The 18110-nt window shown below is 40.9% G+C and overlaps 1 protein-coding gene across 1 annotated transcript in view; it reads right to left on the minus strand.

Moving 5' to 3' along the window:
• Positions 1-8079: 8079 nt before the first annotated feature.
• Positions 8080-18110, minus strand: part of arhgef39 (Rho guanine nucleotide exchange factor (GEF) 39) — a 51108-nt gene continuing 41077 nt past the window's right edge. Inside the window, exons 9-12 of the mRNA XM_047338482.1 lie at positions 16256-16344; positions 11766-11907; positions 10886-10983; positions 8080-10198 (exon numbers count right to left, since the gene is read on the minus strand). Of these exons, the coding sequence (XP_047194438.1) occupies positions 10162-10198; positions 10886-10983; positions 11766-11907; positions 16256-16344 (366 nt within the window). The 3' untranslated portion in view covers positions 8080-10161. The remainder of the gene's footprint in view (positions 10199-10885; positions 10984-11765; positions 11908-16255; positions 16345-18110) is intronic.

Below are 18110 nucleotides of genomic sequence, written 5' to 3' on the forward strand. Positions count from 1 at the left end.
CCACATCACTTTCTAACTTTTTCTCTCATTGATCATGATTGGACCACTATTGTCACATGACACATGCGGTTGTACGACAAAACGTACACTGTAGCTTTCCTTAGCGTTAAATGATTAACATGTGTTTAAGTGTTGGTGTACTGCGGTTCCTTTGTCCCATATCGTGATATTAGATTGTCGTGGTTTGTATCCGGGTTTAGTCTTCAGTTTCAGAATCCTTACAGCTCTAGTGTGCAAACAGCTGTCAGCGTGATAATGCAGTAATACACAGCTCGTATTTACTTTATGACCTGCTTCCTGCTTCCTGTAGCTAATTCATACTTTTAATCTTTGAGATCCTTGGAAGTCTTTTAACGTGGGATGTGTCCTGGATCATATCAGTCAAAGAAACCAAACTTAAGGAAAAAGTTAGTAACATTTAATTCAAGAGAAACAAATGAAGTTAAAGCTATATGATGTGTGACTTAATGTCAGCGTTGCCAGATCGGGAATTGTTGAACTATCGAACCAGAAGCTTAAAAGGAAAACGATCTTACTCGGCCTGAGTAGGGATGGGGCATTGAATACGGACGTTTCGAAGCTGTGTCGAGGTTTAAGTGTACAGAAACGATCATTTTCAATGCACAAGGCTCTTATTTTGAAACATGTGACAGAAAAGACTTGTGTTAAGCTTGCGAAGGTGTCACGACGCGATGGTCACATTCGTCATCACAAGCTTGATTGGCTGAGTTACTTCACGTGAGAACAGATGCGTGAACACAGACGTGATCCATACTTTACTATCCAGATCACAACTGATAATACTAAGTGTCACAAAATGATCAAATAATCGTACACCATGCATTATTGATCGTACATCGTACAGAGGGCAAAGTTATCGTACAAATATGATAATTATCGTACATTTGGCAACACTGCTTCATGTATTTAGTATTTAAGACTCAAGACGGATGAGACTTAGATGTGGAGTGTTTTACTGAGACTTTTGTCACAAGTTATTATCTTCTCCAATTTCAATTAAGGTTAAGTCTGACGGTGGATAAATCTTGATTAGATCATGTCATGGTATATAATGTAGATGTTTTTGCATCAAACACAGAGGTCCAAAGGAACTTATAATGCTTTTACTTATTTTCTGTCAAATATGTATTGTTACAATATTCCATATCCATATTAAACATGGACAACTCCTTCCTAAATAAAGCTGATGTCAGCTCTTCAGCTCGATCTCCCACATCGGAGCAGTGTTATAGATAATAATGTGCTGCAGCATACAAATAACCAGCTGTTCAGGTTTATTATTCAGTCGCTTGTTGACATATGTTGTGGTCACTGGGTTGAGCCAGATTCAAATTTTTAAAAAACGCTGATGTTTTACAGCTCAATGGGCATTTTAGCTGAATTCCAACACATATCTACTAACTGGAGCATATATAGAAACATGTTTGTGTATATATATATATATTGTGTTTGAAAGAATAAAGCCACTGTTAGGTCACATAATAACCAGGTAACAGGTGTATTATTTACTAAGACCTGATACTTCACTTCACATCCTTGTAGTTATTCATCATCACCCAGCCAATGCTAATGTCTTCTTAATGATAAATGATGATGAGTAGGGAATATACATTTGCTCTGTCCATCGACTGCAACTCGCTGTTAAGTTCTGTCTCTGTGTGTGTGTGTGTGTGTGTGTGTGTGTGTGTGTGTGCGTGTAATGTAAGAAGCTTGTTGTCGCCAAATAAAAACAACTTCTGTCTTAGTCTGTAAATCATTTTTTAAAGTTTTGTTACAGAAATGTGTGGACATGGTGGGACCATTGGACACAGTGGAGTTGAATAGAGCAGCGTGCAGTACATAGCTCTGCAAATTCCCATTACTACCAACAGACCGACTGTCATGGTTTTGTCTTCTAAGTGTGAAGAGTGTTTTCTGTTTAATTATTACCTCGTGTTTCTTGTATATCCCTGTATTTATGTTTGTATATGAGTTGTTTCGGTGTCGCATGTTTGCCCACTCCCTGTGTTCTGTTTCCTGTTTTATTTTGTAGGCTCTGTTTCTAGTGTGTTTTATTCACTTCCTGTCTCTGTGATTGCCTGCACCAGTCCTCATGTGTTCCACTTGTGTTCAATCGCCCCTGCCTTCCCTGTGTGTATATAAGTCTCTGTGCTTCCCCTTGTCCTTGTCAGTTTGTTGTCTTAATGTCTGTCTTAATGCCTGTCGTCTTTGTCGTAATCTCCTGTGCTTGTCGTATGCCTTGTCTCCTGTGCTCCCGTCCTCTGCCTTGTTGTAAGTTCCTCGTGTTTTCCCCGGTGTTCTCTTAGTGGTTTTTCAGTTTAGATTTTTGGAGATTCCTCTGTTTGTTGTTTCTCTCCGAAAGACTTTTTTGTTTAATACTCTGCTTCTTGGTCCAACCTGACACCAACCACAGTAGTGTTTACATTGATATTGGCTTCTCGTCTTGTAGATAATAGATCATTAAAGTGGGAATGTGGATTTTATTCATCTATTATTGAACAAACGCAAACCTCAGGATCTTACAAGAGTCATGATGTTCAAAATCAAAGCAGAGGCTGAAATATTCAGATCTTTTACTCTAGTAAAAGTACATTTCCAACACCTCATTCCTACATTTCCCATAATGCAACCCATTACTTTTCTTTTTTAATATAAGTCCTTACATTTCAAGTCAAATGAATTGGAATCACTCAGCAACTGTTATTTCAATTTCTGTGACTTCCCCTGTGCACGACGGCAAACTGACCAATGAGTCGTGACCTCAGCCAGCAGTGCAGAACCAGTTCAGTTGCGAAACCAGTTCAGCTGCAGAACCAGTTCAGTTTAGGAACGATCTGAACGCATCATTGCAAGTTTGTAAAGACACAGTAAAAGTATTCTGATCATGTCCACACTCATTTCTACACTACATCTCCTGTTTGGTTTGGTTTCGATGAACAAAACTCAGTACAACACATTTCTGCCCGACTTGGTGAGAAAGTAAAGTGTTTCCATGGAGAGAACGTTGAACCCGACTGTGTTTGGCCTCAGCAGGTCCGAGTTGCGTTCAGTCTCTGGGAGCTTATCTATCATGAGCTGAGATCACGTTGAAACTCCAGTTTCACATTCCAGCCCTGAAATGTCACCAGTTTGCTTTGCAGCTTGAAATCGAGTTGTCAAACAAACCAGAAGAAGTAAGTGTGCAGGAGGTTAGAGCCGGGAGGGACTCCTGACATCAGTCACATTCAGACTCAGAAAGTGAAATTACTTGTGTGCTGAGCAAAAACTACCACAAATCCAACAGCTGCTTTGACTAATGTCTGCTATTATACTACATGATGTATTATTTTATATTTTCTGGTCAAATTTAGACCCCACAATGCAGTATTATAGAGAAACTCACAACAAGCAAGCACTTTGTAACAGTGGAGAGTAAAAACTCCCTTAAATAACATAAGAATATATAAAACAAATCTGAAGATTACTTTCATTAATCCGTAGACTTAGGAGCATTGCTGATCAAAGTCATCACAGCTGAATGACAGACCTGCTACATGTTGCCATTGAGTGTAAATAAAGATGGATGACAAATCTCCAGTTCCTCCCACTATCCAGGAATGAAGGTAAAATAATCTTGTGCATTTGGAGTTGTGATCGGGGAAAGGAGCAATGGCATCGAGGTCCACATATGAGTGCAACCAATCACGAGTCCGTCTCAGCTGTCAATCATCAAATAATTAAATAAAACCAGACTTACTGGAAAAATTAGCATTTGAACAAACAGTGTGATAAGAACAACCTAAGATGACATAAACCCTCTTCGAGAAAGATGTATTTAATGTCTTCTTTGACTTTTTACTTTGGTTCATGTCCCATCAGGGCGGCTGTGGCTGAGGGGTAGAGCGGTCGTCCTCCAACCTGAAGGTCAGCAGTTCGATCCCCAGTCTTCCCCATCTGCATGCCGAAGTGTCCTTGGGCAAGATGCTGAACCCTGAATTGCCCCTCATAGAACAACAAAGTGATGCTAATAGATGCACTGTATGAATGTTGTTCTGTGAATGGGTGAATGTAAAACTGTACTGTAAAGAGCTTTGAGTGGTCATGAAGACTAGAAAAGTGCTATATAAATACAAAACCAAACCCATCTACTAAAATGGAGGAAGCCAGAATTATGACCCATGTGGCAGCCAGCCACCAGGGGGTGATTGAGATGATTTGGCTTCACTTTGGGGAGCAGTCAAGTCCTCCATCTTTATTTATAGTCTGTTTCTGCTACCAACACTGTAACTTGGTCAGTGTTTACTCAGTTATCTGAGGAGAACAGGCAGGTGGGATGTTCCAGATGTGAGGTCCTTCCGGGCTTTATTCACCCGACAGCTAATAACCAGATGATTCTGTGAACCTGCTCCGTGGAACAAGCTGCAGGGCATGAAGGGTCCTCAGTGGTGTTCACCTCATCTCCCCGTTACAGCAGCTCCACCAGCTCTGAGCTGCTGAAACCCGGGTGAAGCACATCCAGCTCCAGCTGCAGGCTCCACAACATGTGGAAGAGAGAAGAAGCCACGTTAATGAACTCAAATAAAACAGAACACTTAACTTATATAAGCATACATGCTGGTGTAACAGGAATCTGCAAACCTACACTACCCTTTTTTTTGTTTTTATTTAAAGTCATTTCTTTCACATTTGAAAGAAAATGGATGAATGACTTCTTTAGTTTTTTATAAACTGGCCGTGATTCATTTAAAGATGAATGTACATTATATCCAGACTGTAATGCAAAGAATAAACAGGCAAACTACAATGTTTTTCTTCAGGTTTGGGACAACTCCAGGCTAAATGTGTGTTTTACTTGGAAACAACCAGAGGTTCAGGACATGGGGTATTGAACTAATCCAACTAATTGAATTAAATGAAATTATTTTACAATTACTTTATATATTAGTACTATTATAGTTCCCTTTCAGCCCATTTTGGCTGTAGCAGAAACAGCAGAGAAACCAGTCTTGTTCCTTGGGTCAACATAAGTGATGAAAAGCTTCCGTCTGTCACTCAACACTCACACAGGTAAGGATGAGGAGGAGGGGTGGGGGGGGTCTGTACATAGATCATATCTAAATCCAGGTTGGGGAGGGGTTGGGGGGCTCTGGAATCTTTTAGATGTTGGTGAGAAGAACAATGTCATACACCTGGCTCTGGTTATAGAGCTTTCTGTGGGTCCAGCAGCTGAAGGCCTCCAGCCTGATAGACCCCCCCCACCCCACTGTTATGACAGTGGATTTAAAATCAGCTCTGCGTGCGGTGGCTCCTAAGCCGTTCCAACCGTTAGAAATCCCCCCCGACTTTCTCTCTCACATTACTCTGCAGATCCTCCTGACGGACGGCTCAATGGGAACCACCTGCAGCCCAACACACATGGAAGTGCTGCTCTGCCGTGTCCATAGAAACCTCTAGACATGAGGGTGTAATATCACAATATGTGGTACTAGTTATAAGATAATATAACTCTTCTTCTTCAGAAACTTAGGAAGATGTATTTAAGATGTTTCAATTCCTTCTACGGCTCTCAAACTTTTCAACTCCTGTGAAAATGACACAACAGATGATGTATGTTGGGATTAATAATGCTGCTTTTAGCCGTCACCTCCTTATGTAAAGTCTTAGTAATGGTCATTTATCATGTAGACAGGAGAGCTGCTCTGAGGCTGTGAGGCTTACAGGGATTCTGTGTCATGAAATACCTCAGGTACCTTTTTAAATACACAGAATAAAGACAATGACACATTTTTATAGATGTTCTCCTAGTTCTGATCTAACCATTTTATGTTTAATTTAATTGTCTTAACTCTTTTCTCATCTGTAACTCTGCTCTAATGTTGTGTCATCTTCAAATAGCTTATTTCTTGTTTCTTATTGTTTGCCTTCAATGTTTAATTTTTACCTTGTAAAACAACTTGTAACTGTGTTTTGAAAGTTGCTATAGAAATAACGTTTATTATTGTAAATAAATGATTCGATTATAGATAAGTGACAAAATTACAGCACAGAAACATAGCTGCACCAGTATGTGTTCAGTCATGATGCAGGAAGAAAATCCATAATGTAAAAGCCTTTCTGTCACTGCTGTAGTTTATATATATCAGACAAACAGAGTGAATGAAAGATCCTGTGAAAACAGAGAACAGAGTGTGGGTGAATCAGAGAAATGCATCAGTGCGGAGAAATGTATTCCAGGCTAATCTCATGCCCCCCCCCCACACGCTGCGAGGGTCACAGGCTGCACATGACGCAGACACAGTGAACAGACGTGAGGGAAGTAACACAAAGAGAAACACTGACACGTCACAGACACAATGGAGGTGGTGCGTTCATGTGGGGGGGGGGGGTCGAGTGAGAGTGACGGGAGACAACTAATGACACAATCATACGTCAGTCACACTCTGATCTCAGAGGTGGTGAAGTGAAGTTTATCCAAAAGGAAAATTGGAAAAGCACATAAACTTTCAGACTCGTACTGAGGTGGATGTATTTGGACACAGTTTTCTCCAACTTTCAAATGTTTTTCTCTCAGCTAAAAGGAAGTGATGAAAGAAGTCGTTCCATAGTTTCACATCCCACTTTATCATAGCACCATAAACAACATAGACGTATTGACAGTCTCGCCCATTCCTTGGGCACAATTGCCCCTAGCAGCTGTGCCGACATGTTTAGACTGATGTGTGATAGAGAAAGTGCTGCACATAGATGCACCGTATGAATGTGTGTGAATGGGTCAATGGATATATGTATATATAATTACAGACGATTTCTCCCTCATTCTACTGACAACACAAACAGAGAAACACATGCCAGCTTAGACCTGTCTGCTAAACCTTAGCATTGGTGCATGAAGGTGCAACAGGGAGAAGAGTGTGGAGCATAACATCACAATCATAAACTGAGGCTGATATCAAATGCAATCTTAATTTATTTTGGATTTTTTATTTATCAATTCAACATTTGCAACAACAAACCAGAACTTGTACCATATTCATCATGGACAGCTCACACACAGAATAAAGGTTCATTCTTCATCCCAAGTCGTGGCGTAGATTACGTTCTACATTCGTGCATTAGATTGACGACAAAGAAAATATATAGTGAATGATAAAGGATGGATGTTAGACCTATATATTATATTTCCTTGTGCCAACCTTGGGACAAGCTGTGTGTTATGCTTTCAGAAAAATAAAACTACACAGTGATATTATTCCTTTAACAAATTTAGAATTGGCTCTGGAAAATTACATCTTTTCCAATATATTAAAACTTTATTAAATGTATTGTCAATTGTCCCTTCTGTCCAATAGGGACGCTGTTGAGCTTTATCAGGATGCACTGCAGCAGTTTATAAGATTTGCCTTTGCCGCCACCCTGTGTTCATAAAGCGGTACTGCAGTTTGGACAGAAGCAGTGATGGAGGTGTGAGGACTGAAGTGACCACCGACCATCATCTGTCTTCTAAAATAGAAACCTAATCACTTCCTGTTCTCTGCAGTCCACATATAGAAGCGCTGAATATTTAAAATATCCTCATTAGCGTGACACTGGCCTGAGCCACCGCTCAGTTAAACATAGATTTATATCAAACATCTTCAGATTTGTGAATTTACCCTCGAAACATATTTCTAATGTCATGTGGTTTAGTTTATTTCTGTATTTTGGACTGATAAATGATGGGTCAGCCGTTTACTGTGTGAGGATGAATGACACTAAAAGTAAACTTCCAACTTGATGTAATGTGACTTTTTATTCTTCCTTTATTCCTCTTTGTTCTAATCACCCTTCACTTCCATTTCCAACAATCTTTTGTTGGCCTGAGTGAACCGGAGGGACACAACTGGTTCAGTGTTCATATGAGCTCCTCACTGTTATTGTAAAAACATGAAACCCTTTAACACACTGGTCTCTGGTCCTTATGTGAGTAACCATGACGAGAAGTGTGTGGGATTCTTTGGATTTATTTTTTTAAATATAAACTGTTGCTCTGTGTATCCATCTATTGGAAAATCAAAGAGCTGAAAAACACAAACACACAGCGACTGCTTTTTAGAGTTTTATTGCAAAGTTGCCATCAATTCCATTCCTTTGTATGATTTGCAAGCAGCTTTACACAGAATCATTAAAAAACACGAAGAATAATATAATAAAAATAAACTGTAAAATACCCACACAACTTTTAAATACATAAAACAGAGTTAGTAAAATCTATCATATAGAAAAGAAGAATATATTTGTTGATTGGCTCATTAAGGATATAATATAATGTAGCATAAAGGATATAATGGTGATAATGTAAAAATAAAAAAGGTATTTAGATAATCAGCAGTGAACGACCAGGTTTTCATGCCTGGTTGTTCACATTTCACTGAAACCCCCATAAACACATGATGTCATTTCTAAAATACAGTGCACATGATTAAATGCACTTATTGAACATCAAGTATGAAAAGACAGACGTCCCCACTGTATGTCTCCCATGTCAAAGCTATGAATACCGGGTGTGTATTTGGCAACAAAACAATCGAATCATACATTTCTATAAAAATGTCAGAGCAGTGATATGACGTCAGGGCTCGTTCTGTGGCTGTGATCAATAACGTGATAATTCATATATTCATGTTCAGTGGGATTAAATGATGGCATGCAGAAGATGAACAAAAATAAATACCTAGTCATAATAATTGTTAGTTACTCAATAAATAAAACATTATGAAACAAATAATCATATTATTAAATATAGTAAAATGCACCAATAAATGGCTAAATAATTAAACTGTGTAATGAAACAGAAAATGACTGTGTAATATTATTTCTTCATTTTTATGGAGTCTTATTTCATTGTTACATTGGAATTTAGTTTAATGATAGACATCGTAATTTAAAAATAAATTTTAAACGGTTATTTCTAAACAGCATTTTTCTTTGGAAGGTGTGTGTGTGTGTGTGTGTGTGTGTGTGTGTGTGTGTGTGTGTGTGTGTGTGTGTGTGTGTGTGTGTGGTGTGTGTGTGTGTGTGTGTGTGTGTGTGTGTGTGTGTGTGTGTGTGTGTGTGTGTGCGTTCATGTATTTCTATGGTTCTGAGGACAAATGTTGGTTTAAAACCATCATTGGGCAAACATTCTGGTGTGATAAGGACATTTTCCCATGATGAGGACAATTTAATGTTAGAGTAAGAATTATGTTTAATTTAGGATGTGGATCAGTTTGAGTCTTTAGCGTTTAGAAGTGATGGTTAAGGTGAGAGCGATGGAATGCATTCTGTCACAGTGTCCTCACAGCTATAGAAAGATTAATGAGTACGAGTGTGTTTTTGTCTTTAGAAAAAGGGGCATTGGGAAAGAAACTATTTTTGTGATAAAGTTCAATATTAAAATGTTTCTGTGTGTTTGTTTATCATTACAATTTTTGGTTTATAGATTTTATATTTTACTCTCTATTAATATGATTAATCATTTCATAATGTTTATGGTCATTTTTGTATTTCCATCCATAATCACTACTCACACTTTGGATTACAGAGAATTCCACATGGCTGCTTCATTGCTTGTAAAGGTGATGAAAACAGCTCAGTGGCAGCTTCATGTTTCAAGTCAGTGAAAGTGAGCGCAGGTGAAGATCACAGCCACGCTTGTTTCAAAGCAGTGATGGTCCACATGTTATAAAGTGACTTTCCTCATGTATTTATAGTTTCTTTAGCGGCTATTCAGATCTCTGCTATTTGTATTTTTGTCATTTCTTGTGTCTACAGTCGGCCGGTAAATGTAATATAAAATCCCGACTGAAATAAAAAGACAAGCGGAAGATGTACATTTAGGCACAGACTATGAATAAGGACAGAAGTGGTGAACATTCATCAGATATTTGGTTTTCAAGCAGCACATCGATGATACGTTATATTGCACAGGATGAGCAGAGGCTGAAGCTGCTGTTAGTAACAAGCCAGACTTCTCCAGACCTCATGTTAGAACAGTGAAGGAATAAAAAAAGAGGCCGTGAGCAGCTCAGACGAACAGTAGCATGAGCGTCGCGTTGCAGAGTGGAACACAGACGTCAGTCTGAAACGAAACTCTCAGACTGAACCGTCCTGGATCCACCGAGACGCTGAAGACCAGTCGGTCCATCAGAGGATCACACAGCCAGAGGTGGACACCTCCACACTGCTGGACACAAATAACAGGTTTCAAATCATATTCAGTCAGAAACTAATCATATTATCAGCAGCCTTCACTTTGAAATATGCCTGAGCTCGGTACAGATCTCCTTCAGTCTGACTTGATTTCAACCTACAACCAAGTAAAAAAAAAATACTTTTTATATCTCATCTCCCTCACTGAAAAAATCTGGAATCTTTGAATGTGCAGTTATTGTTAATTTTTAACATTGAACTGTAGAGTGTACAGTGTTTACTGTTCAGGTTAATGATGTCTGATATAACGTCTACAACTTTTTCTAACAGGAAAAAAGCAGAAAAAGATGTTTAGTATTATTTAGAAATGGAAAAAAAGAAACATGATAGATTAATATCAGACACAACAAACAAAAAAAAGACACTTTGTACCTAATAATCATTAATAATATTAATAAATCATTACATGTAGTCCCCTGCTCTTAGACAAGTGAAGGAAAACATTAAAATACAGAACCAACAGTTACGTGTAATAAACTGAGCTTTAAGGAGAGCACAGAGAAACGTCACTTGTTCAGCAGATGAAAGTGAAAAACTGTCTGAATACTTCCTGACGCAACTGTACATCATTCTACACAGTGCAGCTCGGACATTCAAGTGAAGGAACAATAAGCAAAACACATTTTTAAGTGGAATGAAGATTATAAAGCTGTCCCACCTCTGCCCTGGAGCATCAGACTGCTTCATCCTCTTGGGGGCGCTGCCCTCCCACTCAACTGGAGGCTTCTGAGCGCGTTCCCTGTCCTCACTGGTCTCCTGAAGAGAGGTGGTGATGGCAAATTACACGGGGGTGAGGATTAAAGCTTTCGATAAAACTGCTTTTAAAAACTTTCTTTGCAGTGTCAAAATATGAATGACTAAATAAGCAACCACTAAGGTTAAAGTTTGAAAGGAAAAATCCGATGGTGATTTGCTTTCACAGAATTCATGACTATATACAGTAGGTAAAGGGAGAGGCTCAATGAAATGACAAATTACATGTTTCTAGTTTTCATTATCACAGTATTTCCAATGAAAATTCTTGAATTTTGTACTTTCTCCCCAGAAACCATGACAAAAAAAAAGTCTCCCAGTTAGCGAATGATCTACACTGAATAATCCACTGGTTCAATCAGAAGGGGAAGGTGCTGGTGAGAAGTCCTCGACAACAAACATCACCAATCCAAAATCCATCATTTCCTCCATAGTTTTGTGTTTTTACCAGACACACCACACAACTGTCATCCCATAATCCTTCACTTCAATCAATATTATTATTCCATCCCATGAACAGTCTCCATCAGGGTTACAAGATTATTACTACTATTACTATCATTACATCTATGAATATCACTCTTACTGGTTATTATTTTCATTAAAACCAGTCTGACAGAGAAATAATTTGATTTTATGAATTTGTACAGTACAGTATTCCACCAAATAGGACGACTAAATTCAACCTGTGTCTGCTGTATTTGGTTTTATGCACCTGGATGAGGAGTCTCAACTGCATCTTTGGTAGTGTGACGGTACCGTAACACTGTGGGTGTGTATCTCACCATGTTTCTCTTCCTGACAGGGTTGCTGCTGCTGCTGCTGCTGCTGCTCGGTGTGTTGTGGCTGTCGGCGGCGTGCAGGGCTCTCTGGCGCGGCGGCGGCTCAGCTCTTTGATAGACCACGGTCTCTTTCGACTGCAGCTTCCTGTAGAGACAACACACGCTCAGTTAGCAGCTGATCCAGTTCATACGGCTAAGTGACATCCAACACATCAGTAAACCCCTCACTGCAAAGAGTGTGTGTTTCTGTTCAACCTCTGTGTGGTCGTGCTTTATGCTGCAGTTTGTGCTTGTGTCCCTCCTTTCTCCTAGAGGCTGCTTCCAATGTTCAGTCCACACAAAAGACATACCCAAAGGGGAAAGGTGACTCACCTGTATGAGTTTACAATGTAACAAGTGTCCCCTGGTGGACAGACATAGTAGTGGACTCAATGTTTCTACTGAATGACCTAAAACACATTTGTCTCCTCATTATTCTGGACACATAAAGGATAAATAAAGAAAAATTGGCCATAATGCAGTGAAATGGGAAATATGCAGTGGCAAAAACAAAACTATCTCAAAAACAGAATTGTCATTTTTGTCTCTGTGATGTTTTTCTTTGATGTTCCTGTACATCACCTTGAATCGACCTCTGTATTTAGATTTAACATACACAAATAAAAATAACCTAAACCAAGTTAAAGGGTGTATATTGTGATAATTAGATTAATGTGTGATTTGAACCCTATTCAGAATTCCTCTTCATATTGCCACCAACTTAACACAATATCACACATACTGGAAACTTAGTCACACATTGTGAGCTTGGTTACAATCAATGATTCCAGTCCTGGTCGACGTCACCTTTTAGTTATTCCTGGTAACAATGACTCATAAATAAACAGACGAAATAAGTCTTCTCTATCTATGAACCCCTCAGTTCAGCGAAGAGTTAATAAATGATAATAAGGAAATCGTGACCTGCTACACGATTATGAATTTATCTCTTCGAGGTCGGCCTGAAGACCCTCTCCACCTTGTGAAGATGAGAAGTAAGTCAGAGTTAAACTGTCTTTAGCCTTCATTACATCCCTGGTGGTCAGGCCTCATCCTGCCCCACCATTCACTTAGTGTCACCGAGCATTGATCTACACACTAATTAAGTCCCCTGGCTAGAAGATGTGTGTGTCTGTGTGTAGGTACGAGGTATTAGTACGATTTTTGTTGAACAAAAGGAAACACGGAAAAGAAATTCAATAAGGAGTTAAAGGGAAGAATGTGTGTGTGTGTGTAAAGTAGATGTTTTGACTTAAGAAATAACGAAACCATGCCCACCAGTCTAATATGACTCAACCACACAAAAATAATAAATGTTTGATAATCTCTGGGAAGCAACATCCAATAGATTCAGAGATGTCAGTCCAGAGAGTGTGTAGTCTTAGTTAAATCAATAATTCAGCTGTGTGTAGACACACACACACACACTCACACCCCTCCGCCCTGCACTTCTCCCCAGTGGTGTGAGTGCTGCTGACCCCTGGTCCTCTCAGCCTGTCCCCTCCTCGGTCCTCCATCACGGCTAATTACACTCCCTGGAGTTTAGAGCCATCAGCCTGCAGCCTCGGCCCCCATCTGCTGCTGCGGCGGCGGGCGGCGTCTGAGCTCTCTGACAGCCTCCTCTCGCTCCCCCGCTCTGACAGAGTGATAAACTAATAAGCCTGGCTGGGCACACAGAGGTCGTGGTGAGGGGGTGCGGGTGGGGGGAGACCTGAGCAGAGCTGGACCCTTCCACGTAGCCAGGCTGACTCGGACCGTGCTCGGGGGAGGTGGGGGCCAGGCGGGCAGGGAGTGGAGTTACTGAGGTCTGGCTGATCAATGCTGAGAGACAGACAGGCCCGAGGTCCAGCATCAGTGTGTGTGGAAGTTTTATTAAGAGTCACTGTGAGAGTGGAAACACTCGCCGCTCACAGATATTCATATTCCTACTAATGCCTCATTAGCTACATGCTTCTCATCAGATCATGAGAGACAACACATCCAAGTTGGACACTTTCCTAAAATACAAAACGATGAATATACACCATGCACCATACATGCTTACAAAATCAACAACTACACATCAACTAAGCTCCCAGCAGCTTAAACCCTGTGGACAGCTCTGAGTACAGGTGTGAGCGTGCTCAGATCGGACAGCGGTCCAATCACGCCGGACCACATTCGGACGTGGTCTGGGTCACGTGTCCACATTCTTTTAGCAGTGAGAATACGAATGTGGTCCTGGGAACATGGATAGACCACCTGCTCAACTGACGTCCTCTGTGTTAGCAGAAATACACACAGAGGATCATACAAACTACAAAATGATCCCTGGATCTGTACCACAATTTAATGGGTTCTTTCCTGACCCACACCACATCCTCCCAGAAAGTTTCGTTATGCTACGTCTAGTGGTGTTTCCGTAATCTTGCTTGCTAACAGACAGGAGAGACAGGAAAACACAGAAGAAAACATGACCTCCTTGTTTCAGGTAACACAAAATATGAAGCTAGAAATAATGAATATTGGAATGAAAATCATTTTAAATATGTATTGTTTGTGCCATAATTATTTCGAGGGCATGCAGGCTTTTTTTAAATATTCCATATTTTAGGAAACTATTTTATGAAAAATAAATCTGTAAAGTGTGTTTTTGAAAGACACCAACCACTGTTTGTCTGTTTGACTTTAATGTATGTGATGTAAAATACATCTCCAATAGATCCATTTGATGGAATGATGCAGACATAACATTGATGGGTTTTAATTCTTAATTTAAAATTAGCCTCACTCTCACGCACAAATCCAAACAACACACAATACAGGATGTTGCTTTGTGCTGCGTTACATTTAAAAGGACAAACGGGCTAATTGAAGGAGAAGAGTTTACATTTAGAAATGCACCAGCTGTTCTCAGGTGGGGCTGCGTGGGTTGAGGACCTGTCTGGTGTCTCATGACTATGGACGGCTCTTTGACAGTTGCTGAAAACCTGGCATTAAACAGAGCCCGGGGCTAAATTATTAAAGACTGTGGCGCTGATAAGCTCTGACGTTATCTGTCCCGCCCTCTGTACGGCAGAAATTAAGAAAATAGGTTCCCATGTTTATTATTGCTCAATAGAAGTTATCTTGTACGTTTTTTTTTAATTAAGACATTTGTCTAGGATGTTTTTTCAGTCTCTCTCTCTCTCTCTCTCTCTCTCTCTCTCTCTCTCTCTCTCTCTCTCTCTCTCTCTCTCTCTCTCTCTCTCTCTCTCTCTCTCTGCCACGTTTAAGAGTGTGGATTGTTTAAGACCAGTTTTCAACTGCCCCTCTAATAGTTCATCAGTCGGTTCCTCAGATATGTTTTTATTATCGTGGCAGCCCAGAGAACACGCATGTAGATCCTTCATGTTTTTATGAGAGGTGTATAACATTTTGTTTGATCATTAGGAAACTGTGGTGGGACAAATGAGACTATGGCGAGGCAGCCTCAGTAATTAATGTAAAACAGGGTAATGTATGCGAGCAGCCTGGAGCCCAAACACCAGGAGTTAACTCGTTTATACAAACATGGCTTGATGTTTAAAAGTAACTGTTAAACTGCTGATCGTTATGTGTGCGTTCACGGACCCAAATCGGAAATCGTCTGAAGTGTCGTTCAGAAATGGTCTCTTTGAGTTTCGCATCATTCAGAGCTGGAGTGGATTTGGTGCAGTGAAAAGTCCTGTGTTCAGTTTTTCACTTAAGATAATTTTATGAGCCATTTTTCAGACATGACCTCTGGGTAAAATCCGGAGAGTCGGCTGGGGAGTTTACCCGCAGTTTGCCTTTCACACATGCACAACACAGCGGGAGGCTCTCAACACAGACGCGTTCACAACATCAACAAATCCTTTCACATTATTCAGGCGAGACCTGGAGCAGCCAGGTGCAGTAGACAGAAACAGGAAGTGACCTGTTAAACTCTGCTGCGTAAATCACATGATTTTGTTTACAGCACCCCGACACCGCCGTCAGCTCTTATCACCGCAAACTCTCCTGACGTCTTTGTCGGTGTCTTCTACGTTTGTGACATCGTTTTTTTCACCAGGAGATATTTGTTTTCTTTTTTGCGTCTGTCACATGATAGAAGCGTCATCGCCCTCCTCCAGAGAAAATACCGAGCAACTGCGGAGTCCAGTGCATGTCTGAAACTAGCTTTATAGAATGGATCTATTAACTTAAATAGAATTAAGTATTTATGTTTTCATTAGTGTATAACCACCTTTAACTACGGAAGGTAGAGTTTGTATTCGCTTAGATTGAGCCAGTAAGAACCGATAAGAGTACAGGATCAATAAGGTGTGTGTGTGTGTGTGTGTGTGTGTGTGTGTGTGTGTGTGTGTGTGTGTGTGTGTGTGTGTGTGTGTGTGTGTGTGTGTGTGTGTGTGTGTGTGTGTGTGTGTGTGTGTGTGTGTGTGTGTGTGTGTGTGTGTGTGTGTGTGTGTGCATACCTGATTGCTGAGCTCAGGCTTTGGTACCAGTCATTCAGATCCTCCTGGTTGCTGGACATCAGCAGGAGTTTGGCTTTGGGGAAGGTTAACTGGAGGAAGACGAGGTAGAGGAGAGGAATTAGGATGATTGTGTGTGTGTGTGTGTGTGTGTGATACACGATGGCAAGAACAGCACAGCACAATAAACATAATTCCAGTAAGATTGTAGTGAGAGGAAATGTAACTCAGGACAATTTGAAGTATTTAAAGAGGCACAGGAACCATATACATTTTCTACTTATCAGCTTTGCGTTGTATTTTAGAAGCCTCACCCTCTGTCAGTCATCAGAGGCTGAAACTGCAGTAACACTCTAAAAACAGTAGAGGGTAGGCCACATTAAGCAAAATCCTTCCCACTCTGTCACCTCATCATCCGAGCAGAACCTACGGCTGCTCCTCGCAGGCATCCATCGGCCCCGACAACTGTGAAATCCGAAGGTGAAGGAGACGGAGAGGTAAACGGCGGGGGACAGAATCCGATGCAGTCAGGTCACATTTAGTGGGAAACTATAATCGGGCTGGACAGAGATGTGTTCTCAGACGTCTTGCCCGGCTTGTCAGCGTCCTCTTCCTTTGAGTCAACAGTAATTATCAACTCTCTGGCGCACGTTGTTAAAGCCAGACTGTGATTGTACTTGTCAAACAAGCCAATGGGAGACGTCTGGGCCCAAACAAAAGGGGCTTTTAGAGCAGCGTAATTACACTGGGAAAGCTATTACAGGGGATCAAAATTAGCCCTTCACCACATTTAAATGGCCTCTCCCGTTTACCTGTGCCTCCAGCCGCCACGCGGGCGACCGGCGGCGGAGGAGAGCGGGCGGCCTGAGGTATTGATCATTTCCATGTGTATTTAGACAGAACTTTAGGCTCGAACAGAGAAGCATATAGCTCATCAAACATAATGATGTTTTAACACAGAGGGAGGGGAGTGTCTCTCATTATGCATTAAATAGATTAAGATTTCAAATGTACCATCATCAAAAGTATTATCTAATTACAGAGTTCAGTGAATGGGGCCCGATTTTGAGTGGCGCATGATATTAGGCACTCGCTACTTGGGGGACGGCGGCTGATTTATGCACAAATGCATTCCACTTCTATTGGAATGCAGTAATTAGGGATTTGTCAGGAAATCTGACCCTCTTAGGTAGAAATTACTTTGTATAATAAGAACGGCAGAGCATGGAGCCTCATCGCCGCACATAATTTAGCTTGATTATTTATACATCAAAGAGAATCTGTCAGGGATGTGGGAAAATATTCAAGTAGCGGGGGAATATTAGCAGGAGGAAGACTGCAGACAGAGAGAGAGAGAGAGAGAGGGAGAGGGAGAGGAGAAGGAAGGTCGAGGTAGACAAAAGGGAAGAGAAGACAAAAAGAGGGGGAAACGGGCCGAGGCACATGTAAAAGCCGGCTCTCCGCTAACATGCAACCAGAGAGAGAGCAAAAATAACAGGAATTTTAATAAAAGCATTTTTTCCCCCCCTAAACTTTGCATATAGATTGCCATGGCATTTACAGCTGTCAAATTTAATTTGGCATTAATTCTTCATGGCCCTGGATGACGAGGGCCCTGGAGTGCTGACAGCCCTTTTCTTTGAGCTTAGGTAGGGGCCCAGGATCAATAATGTGTCCTTATGAGAAATTACATGTAATGCTATTGAGTATGCATCTGGGCCTCGGCGGGATAAGAGGCTAATGAAATGCCATTTCTGCCATTAGATAATGTGCAGCGCGGCCGGCGGAGAGAGCGGCGACAGGCTTGAGGAAGATGTATTTACTGGAGGGGCCGGAAGAGATGGATCTGCAGCCTAAT

The sequence above is a fragment of the Hippoglossus stenolepis genome, chromosome 22 (genome assembly GCF_022539355.2).
Source record: "Hippoglossus stenolepis isolate QCI-W04-F060 chromosome 22, HSTE1.2, whole genome shotgun sequence".
Classification (NCBI taxonomy): Eukaryota; Metazoa; Chordata; class Actinopteri; order Pleuronectiformes; family Pleuronectidae; genus Hippoglossus; species Hippoglossus stenolepis.